Below are 9,540 nucleotides of genomic sequence, written 5' to 3' on the forward strand. Positions count from 1 at the left end.
CTTGGGTTCTGTTGGAAGCAGCCAAGTACAGCCAAGAGAAGAGGGCAGAGTGGGACAGGTTCCAGGCTGCGTCCCGCCCGCGCTGCTGCTTTACCGCACTCATCACAGCGGTCGTTTGCGCAGGGATTTTTGAGGCCATCTTGTTCACTAGAGGGCAAACCACCTGAAGGCACGAGCCACGTCTGCCATCTTCGCTGCACCGTGTCTCACAGGAGCACAGTTAAGTATTTGTGGAGAGAGAAAAATATGATGCAGCTGATGGTGCCCAGTCTTGTGCTCACTAGCTAGGGAGGCTCTAACAAGCCAGGACTCTTGCTGCACTGTCCCTGTAGAGCCTTCCCTCAGGGCAGAGGAAATAGAACGGGTTAGGAAAAAGAAGAAAAACACAAGGTCTCCCTCCCACACGGAAATAACAGGGACCTGGGACTGAGTGTCAGATTAGCGGTAACACGGTGAGAAAGACGGGAGAAGAGTGTCCCACGTGGCCCAAAGCCCATCGCCTCTCCGGCCGCCGTTACTGCCTCCTCCGGCAGCGGCATGTGCAAGCAAGTTCTTCAACTCCCAATACAGAGCAAACCTTAACTATAAGGTTGGAGATGTTCTAACTGCCAAAGCAGAATCATCAGATGGAAGGTCCGCTCACCCCTTTACCTGCTTCTGCAGGGCCCACTGTGCTCTCCCTTCTCAGGCCCCTCAGGCTTCGCCTGCAGCACTTTGGGCACCTCGGTCTCCTGCCAGTCCTGGGTTTTCACGTTTCTGGTGTGTATGTGTGTGCGCACACACTTCCACATTCCAGAGTGCAAACTTCCCAGGATGAAAGATTGGGCGGCCTCCTTTCTTGCTTCCTAATTCCGTCCTCCTTTGTGGCAGGCCTCGGCTCAGTAAGGCAATGCCGACCTTCTGTAGAGAAGGCCCCACCCCATTTACTCTGCATCCTGAGTATTGCTGAAGCCAGGGCCACCAGCCAATACCGGGAAGGGCCAGGGCCGGAAGGAAGCAGCAGAGCCCATACACAAAGCCTACATGTGCGCTATAAAAAGGAGCCCCTCCCCGTTTCCTCCAGGATGGGCGTGGCTCCTCGGAGGTGAGGAGTGGGGAGAGTTAGTGCTTGTGTCTGGCGCGGAGCCATTACAGCCTCTAAGAGCAAGCCAAGCATCACCTCAAAAGACTAGTCTTGTGAGGGGAGGGTGAGAGAACATTCAAGCTAAACTAGAATGCAAGCAGAGATGAGTCCCTCTGAACCCCTCCCCTCCAGCAAAGCCACCAACTCCACTGTCCCCACTGCTTCTTCCCCCAGCGGGAGCAGTCACCGCCTTCTCACTCTGCTCTTACTCTTGGGAGGCCTCGTGCATCTGGACTTCCGACTCGATCTGGAGGCTCCAGCATAGCCAGAAAAAGCACTCTGGGGAGAAGGCGTGAGGAGAGGCAGAGACGTTCTCCAGAGGGTCAGGGCAGGATATTACAGCCACGACAGACAAGGCTCAGGGCCGGCTCAAACCAGGGCAAGGATTTAGGGCCGAGGCAGGGAAATGACAACCAAGCCAGGGCTGCACCTATTCCATCACGACAGCAGTCACTCCTGCCACTCCCATCCCCCTTTCACAGAAAGTAATCTCCCCATCTCCCTCTCCGCAGCCCAAGCCGCACAGCTCATCTGGGCCCTGCGCAGAGCCACTGTGGCCACTGGGCAGCGACAGTGGTGTGGCACATGATGCACGCAGGGGCCGTGAACCTTTGCTGTCTAGAGACAGATGTTCATACTCCCCCTGTCCTGCCTGATAAGGTCTCTTGCTCATTTCCTTCATGGCCCTTGCCACATGCATTTACTATTTTTTCATTATTAGACGACACAGTGGTTGGCACAGCTACTAGCAAGTGCCAGAGTCTAATGCCAGGGAAGTATGTCACTTGTTTCGGTGAGCCACTAGGCCCCAGGAAGCTGGTTTGTCTCTTTGGGTTTTGTTTTCACTTTTGAGAGAGACAGAGTGCACTCATCCACTGGTTCATTTTCCCAAATGCCCACAACTGGTTGGGCGCGAGCCAGGTCACAGCTGGGAGCCAAGAACCCAATCCAGGTCTCCAGCGTAGGTGACAGAGACCCAAACATTACTTGCTGTCTCCCAAAAGCTGAAACAGAAATAGAGCCAGTACTTGAATCCATCACTCAGTGAGAGATGCAGGTACCCACATCCCAACTACACCACCCAACCCTGGTATTGTTGTTTTTAAGGAAAAGAGTGGCTTTTGTCGAGATGGAAAGTGAACCAGGCTGAAGATTTCCCACCAGCCAGAGGCTTCAGCCATCCTGTCCATCTTGGTGCGCCTGACACGTCATCTGAGCCCGTAGTGAATCCGGGAGAACTGGAAAGGAGGCGTGCATGCGTCTATCATGAGAGGATCCTGGAAGAGCTCAGCTTGCAGCATTCGGGGCACAGAGTCCCAGTTTCCCAAAAATCTCCTGCAGAGGAGTTAACAGAACTGTCACCATGAACTGGGAAGAGCATACCAGGAGGAGAAGGTTCCTCTGACCATACCATCAAGTCAGCCGTACCTTATGTGGAAAGGATCTGGGTAAGCCGAGCATATCCACAGTGAGGTGCGGCAAGCATCAGGGCAGACGAGGCTCTAAAATGGAGGCAATGAGTCCAGCTAGTTCAGGGAGGAAAGCCAGTGCTACTCAAACACGTAGCTGCAAGGCACAACAGAGTCAAATGTCGCAGTGTCTCTACTGAAACAAAACTGAAATGCTTTTGGTTCTGCAGAGTGGTCCATCTTCTATCCACAGTGGAGGAATAAACTGACACAGAGTACTAATTCCTCTAGCATCACGGCCTGTAGCAGGTCTCAGAAACTCTAGTCTCGGCCATCAGTTTACTGTGTGAGCACCTTGGGGCCTCTGGTGGCCTCTGGGGGAGGTGGGGAAGGCTGATAATAATTCCTACCCTCTCTCGGCTTCCGGGATGGCTGCGAAACTCAACAATAAAATAGATGAGGAAATATTCCAGTAACTCCCAATGCTTTACTTAAAAAAAAAATTTTTTTTTTTGATGCCCCATTCTTCTGTCTACAGACATCAAGGAAGGAAAAAAGAAAACAAGTAGGAAACAGAGTATGGAAAACCAGGCATGGAACTGAAATTTTTGCATCAAAAAGAAACTTATTTTTTAATTCAAGTTTCCACAATCTCATTTCATTTCATTACTAATATATAATTCTGTGAAGAATTTATTTTTAACAGCTAAGATCAGTTTCAGATAAATTCAAGCAACATTACCTAAGTTACAGGAGGGGCTGAGACGCAAACCCAAGTCTGAGTAGCTCTAAGGACAAACCTCCAGTCCCTACAACTGTTTCCATCTGATGGGTACCATTCGGTGGACGGTAGCTGCCCATGGCCACTCTGGGACCTTGGCTCTGCCGCCCGTTGAGAGCGCCCCCAGGGAAGCAGGGCGCCACATGACTCTGAACAGCTTGGCCCAAGCAGCACCACAAGACTCCCCAGCTCCTATCTCACACTCAGCTCTCCTATAACTCCTCTCAAAACCTGCCACCGATTTTTCCAGTTTGGTGGGAGGAAATGCAGAACGGGGTTAGGGGAGAACAAAACAGTGTCTTAGTACCAAACAGCGTCCCAGGCTTTGCGACCTCAGGTTTCACTTCCTCTGACTTCAGGTCTGTGGTCTCTAGGAAGCCACGTCCCCCAGAGTGAGATGGAGTTAACAGAGGCTGGCAGACAGCGGTGGCAGAGGCAGCCCCGTCACAGTCCCCCGGAAGATGGCACTTCTCTGGGGTGGACCCTCGGGATGATGCTGATGTGACATTTTCACCCCTCAGGGTGACACAGCTGCTTCCAGCCATGACCCTGTCACCAGATAAAAGCCTCAAGAGAGGCCCTGCCCAGGGCTGCACGAGGGCATGGGGCGATGGGCAGGTCTCCTTGTCTGCCCTCAGAGAGCCTGACGGTGAGGCATCAGCCCTCAACACAACAGATCCGTCCTAGTTCCTCCTTCCAGGACTTCCTGGGGACTCCTGTCTCCTAGTTCCTCCTTAGCAGGTCTTGCTGGGGACTCCTGTCTCCCTGTAGTCAGAGCGCCCATTCACTGATCAGGTATGCTGTGCCCAACTCCTTGCCAAGCACTCTCCAGATTCTCGCCGAATCTTCACAAAAACATTATGAAATATGTCAGTCCTATCTATCGCTTCTCGGCCTTTTGGCTAAGATCAAGTGAAACATGTCAGTCCTATTTATTATTATTATCATCTCCCTCTTACAGATGAGAATACCAGAGAGGTAGTGACACACTCAAGGTCACAACAAGCAAGCTGCACGACAGGATTATGACCCCAACCGTCCAAGTTCAGAGCCACAACACAAAACTGCTAAACTTGAGTGTCTGCCGTGACCACCGCTGTCCCGGCCCGTCTCGGGGAGGAGGCCTGGTCCTGCATCAGTCACTCACTGCTCGCCTCCCTCCCAGCACCTCCCTGACGGATCGCTGCTACACGTCAGTCCCACTGTAGCTGGCTCCCCTGGCCTACAAGATGGGGGTGGCCCACAAAGCACGCTGGACAATGCACGGCAGCATTTCCTACCCTCACCCCCACCATGCCAAACATGTGCCCAGTCCCTCAGACACAGTACCGGCAACCACCCGGCTCCTGGAGCCCCGCCAAAGGACTTCTCTCCCGTGAGATCCTTGGCTTGGCATTCTCCTAGGCACTCACAGAGCTCGCTGTATAGAACTTTTTTTTTTTTTACTTTTTTTTTTTAATGTATAGAACTTATTAAGGCACCCATATTACACACTTCCAAGTCTGTCTTATCCAAAATTCCTTACAGTGCAAACCATGTCTCACTCATCTTTTCAACCTTTACTCCCTAGTACTGGGCAGACAGCATTAAAAAAAAAAAAAAAAAAAAAAACTCATTGACTAAATTACCCTTCATTCCAAAATGAATGAAATTAAAGCAAAATCAGTGGCCAACATCCCTAAGCTCCGATTCAAAGTCTGTGCATCTGTGTACACACACACAACACACACACAAACACAACACACTCTCTCTCTCTCCCGCCGCTGGGCAGGTCTAGCTTCTCTCAATTATCTATTGAAGCAGACCCTCCTCCTAGGTTCACAGGAAACAGCCCCAGCTGGACAGGGGACCTGACACAGCTGGTCTGGAAACTCCCACATTGGGGCAAGTGTAGGGTGCTGAGGAAGCACCGAGAGGCCCGACTTCCCTGGAAAAACTACAGTCAGACAGGAAACACACAGGAGGGATGGCTGGCTCTGGAGATCCGGACACGTGCTCCTGCCCTCTCCCACCAGGACCAACCAGCCTGGACAAAGAAAGCCTTGAGGGCACCTGCCTGGCCCAGCCTGCCACGGGCTTCCTAGTCTACTCCTCAGAACAGCCCAACAGCACAGCAGCAGGCGTCGAGCTCCAGGCAGCTTGTCCCAATGCCGCTGCCACCTGTTTGTCGTTGGTTACCTGCCCTTCATCAAACCATCACCCAGAACTGTCATTGTGTTTCAGTTTCTTTGGAGTCAAGGATCTTCCCATCTCTCAGATGCCCTGGCATTAAGAAGCTTCCTACTGACAAGCCAACCAGAGACTCCAAGTCCGCACAGGTGTGCTCAGCCAGCATTTAGAGCATGGTCATACTGTCTCCACCTGTGGGCACATGGCCACAGTGACCCTTGACCATACAACGTCACCAAACACAGGCTGAACTGTCGCACCCTGGAGGAGAATTAAATGAAAAAGCGTGGAGCCAAGGCTTAGACAGGACGAGGTGGTCCTGGGATGCAGAAGCGAAAGAGGTCCTTCCTGTAATGTCACAGAACATGAGGGCTTCTCTTCACATGCTTGCAGACCAGCCCGGCACAGACTTTCATTTCCTCATTTATAAGCTGGAGTGGTACTCCTGACCACCACCCACCCCTTCAAGGCCTTTGTGCACATTAGCCAATAAAATAGGATGAAAAGCTCTTATAGCACTCAACAGGAAGTCTCTAATAGCTTTTTATATATTTATGTCAGTATCTGCAACATAAAAAGCTGAACACCAATCTGGTTTCTGTCACACCACCAAGACAATCAGACAGCACCCAAGCACTTCCCACCTCCTTTCCTCTTTGAGCCAAACGCCCCATTTCACGTGGTAGCGAGAGGGGTTACAATGAACACAACCAGGCCTTACCCAAGATCACACTGCGCTTTTAGGAGGTCACAGTCGCTCCCGTAGGCCTGTGGACACCTTGAGCATAGCAGAACACCTCTTGGGCAGGCTTCAGGCACTGTATCGTACCTTTGCAGGATCAGTAGGCAAAGCCAGGCACCCAGGCAAGAGGCCTAGTGACAGGAGACTGAGCTGGCAGAGCAACTCAGGAGTGTGCAGGAGGTGGCTGCAAGGATCAGAACCCACCAACAAAGTGAGCCTGTGTCGGACAGCAGTAAGGCAGGCCTCCAGAGGGAGGCTCCGTTTTCAGGGTCTGAACGCCACACAGGTGTCCAGTAGCATTTCTGCCCCAGGCCCCTTCACTCTGGGCTCACAAAGGAAAGCACCAGGATGCCTCAGTAGCCTCTGCCTCCATCCAGGTGTCTCAAATCCAAGCTAACCAAGGAAATTACTAAGTCTGAATACTTGCAGGTGACCTGCCCTAGGGGTCCCCTATCTCTGCCTTCACCTCCTGTAAGATTGGATCATGCCCTCTCCACAATTCTTCCTTCCGTTCAGGCTCCAACTCACAAACAAGAAAAACACAGCCAGGAGTCAAATGTGCAACACTCCAGCCCCGACGCTGTTCAACATGACGGACTGATAGGTGGAAAGACGGGCTGGGACCAAAACCAAAACAACACAAAAACCATTTCCTCTCTTTTTCCCAGTAGCAAGCTAAGAGAAACATGAACTTGACCCCCCAACCTCCTCCCTTCCAGTGTACCCTCACCCTCTCCTACAGCCACTCACACTCGCCTTCCTCAGCATTCCCAGTTCAAGGTCGAGCAGCCTTAGTCTATTATTGTTACAATTAACAACAGGTCATTTAGTGAACAGCTACAATGTATCAGACACATTTACAATGTGTTAGGTGTTGTTGTTTTACACCAATTACTTGATTTGAGCAACCCTACCAGGTTGCTGCATTATCACCCTCATTTTACAGATGGGCTAAACAAGGTTCAGAAAAAACTGACTAGTCCAGGACCACAGGCCAACACACAGGCTTCAAATCCAAACTTGTCTTCAAGCACTGTGCTACAGTTATTGCCCCCTGGGCAGGAGCGTGGCTTAAAATGCTGCCTGTTACTAAGAGATTTCTATCTGGGAGCCTCCAGTCAGCACCACCAACTCAGGGAGCTCCACGGGAGGCTGGGCCGGCAGGTCTGCACGATGTTCCCAGGGCTGCCTCGGCTCTCTGCCGTCTGTCCTTGCCCCACTTCGTAATTCAGCATCTCTCGAGTCACCAGGAGGGTCTCCGGGGCGCTGCCAGGGCACTAGGATGGCAGCTGCAGCAGATCTGCAGTTTGTAGTGAGAATGGCTGCCTCACCACAAAACCTTCCTTCCTCCCCATCTCCTCGCTCATCTGCACACATGCACACCAGACTCGAGAAGATCTGAGGGACCCTCTCCTGGGGTGTCACTTCCTGACCCCCCTCCTCCACGTGGCCTGGGTTCTAACGTCAGTCTCTGTGGGGTCCCTGCAGGAAACAACCCCACCAACTGGGGCTGTGGAACCATCATCTGTTCACACACCGGAGGCCCCAGATCAGGGGGCAGAGCCCAGTGCCCATCCGGCCACACTCGGGCACGCGCTGCGCTAACACTCTGAAAGGTCTGGGGTTTTTCAAAATCCCCCAAACTCCCTCCTCCCGCTAGAGACCTGCGCCAAAGCAGCCAAGGCACTGAGGCAGGAAACCAAGGGGGGAGCAGCCACCGGACACAGGACACAAAAGGCTGGAGCCCAAACGGGCTAGGCGCTGGGCAGAGACCCTGGCGCCTGGGCACTGGGGCTGGCCTGTCAAGAGCCCAAATTGAGGCGGGTGCCTGGGCGAGCAAGGAGCCCCTGCGCCGGCCCAGGGCGCCTTCCCACCCACTCAGGCCTCCAAAAACTCAGCTTTGGGACAAAAGCAGCAGCAAGGAAACGCGGCCTTGTCTCAGGCTTCTTGAAACCAGACAGTGCCCCCTTCTTCTTCCTCCCCCAAGGAGTGCAGCAGGCCCAGCCCCGCTCCCAAAGCGGCCCCCAACATCTGCCTAAGTTTTTTACTTAGGGGATTCAAAGGTCCCCTGGCAAGGCAGAGCCCGGCCTCGGAGCCCAGGGCGTCCTGCACGGAGGGGGCAGGCGGCGACCCTCGGGTCCAGCTCCAGGTTCGCGGCTTGGGTGGGTGCAGCTGCCTGGGCTCCCCCCTCGCTCTCCACCTCCCCCAAGACGCCAGGATCCTGCCGGGATGCTTTAGGCCTCAGGGCAAGGCGCCCGGGGCACTCCTCGCAGCCCGGGGGGGGGGGGTCCCGTCAGGTGACCGAGGATCCGGATGCCCCCGCTCGCAGTGACCACCCGAGCGGAGGCGGGTCCGCGGGGGGCAGGGAGAGCCCGAAGTTTGCCCAAGTGGCCGGGGCGGGCCGCGGGAGCCCCGCCAGCCTCGCGCACTCGGCGGGGCCGGGGGGCGGCACTTACTGGCCCCCTCGATCTTGTCGGCGCCGCGGCTCCACGTGATCTGGCGCGTCTCCAGCTTGACCTGGAAGGTCTTCCGCTCGGGCCGCTGCGACTTCTTGGAGTAGAACAAAGTCATGACGGTGCCCACCTCGAGGCTGCGGCAGAGGTGCAGCACCTCGGCGTCCGAGGGCGCGCCGGGACCGCAGCCGTTGGCGCAGGGGGACCCGGCGCCCGCCATGGCTCCGACGCCGGGGGCGACGGCGGCGCAGACCGGGAGCAGGAGGCGGCGGCTGAGGCGGCCGGCGAGCGGGACCCGGCGGTGGCTCCTGCGGGCGGACACGGGGCGGGCTCTCAGCACCGGGGGCGGGCCGGCCCGAGGACCCGCCCCGCCCGCGCGCCAGGAACAAAGGCGCCCGCGCACCCGTGGGGAGGACCCCCGCGCCCGGCCCGCCGCGCCTGCGCCCCGAGACCCCCTGCCAGGCCGCAGGCGGGGGCGCGGGGCGCCGTGGCACGCCCCGCACCCGGCCAGCCCGTCGGCGCGTCGCTCGGCCCCGCAGAGCCTCCTCACGCGGCCCCCGGCACGGTGCGGGACCTCCGGCGGCCCCGCCCACAGGCTGCAGGCCCGCGGCCGACCGGCCGGTCAGTCGGGCGCTCACGCACGGGCGATCGCGCGCCCGCTGTCCCGCACAGGCCCGGCCGCAGCCTCCACGCCCCGAGCGCCTCCAGCGCATCGGCTCGGCGCTGGAGGGGGGTGCGCCGCGCCCCTCGGGGCCGCGCAGTCCAACCCAATTACCTGGGCGAATTGCCCGGCGGAGGGAACCGAGCCAGGCCGGGCCGCCTCACACCCGCGGCGGCGGCGGCGGGTCCTCGGCGCACCCTCT

General features: G+C 56.1%; 1 protein-coding gene across 3 annotated transcripts in view; it reads right to left on the reverse strand.

The window, feature by feature from the left end:
* The window catches only part of PLCG1 (phospholipase C gamma 1), a 31,435-nt gene extending 22,176 nt beyond the window's left edge, over positions 1–9,259 (reverse strand). Inside the window, exon 1 of one of the 3 annotated variants that reach the window (XM_040981464.1) lies at positions 8,681–9,259. In XM_040981464.1, coding sequence (XP_040837398.1) covers positions 8,681–8,897 — 217 coding nt within the window. In that variant the 5' untranslated portion in view covers positions 8,898–9,259. Of the gene's footprint in view, positions 1–651; positions 1,722–8,680 lie in introns of those variants that run through there. The other 2 variants (XM_040981466.1, XM_040981465.1) reach the window with 2 other exon arrangements.
* Between the last annotated feature and the right edge of the window lie 281 nt (positions 9,260–9,540).

The sequence above is a fragment of the Ochotona curzoniae genome, unplaced genomic scaffold (assembly GCF_017591425.1).
Source record: "Ochotona curzoniae isolate NIBS_2020 unplaced genomic scaffold, NIBS_Ocur_1.0 contig_3520, whole genome shotgun sequence".
NCBI lineage: Eukaryota > Metazoa > Chordata > Mammalia > Lagomorpha > Ochotonidae > Ochotona > Ochotona curzoniae.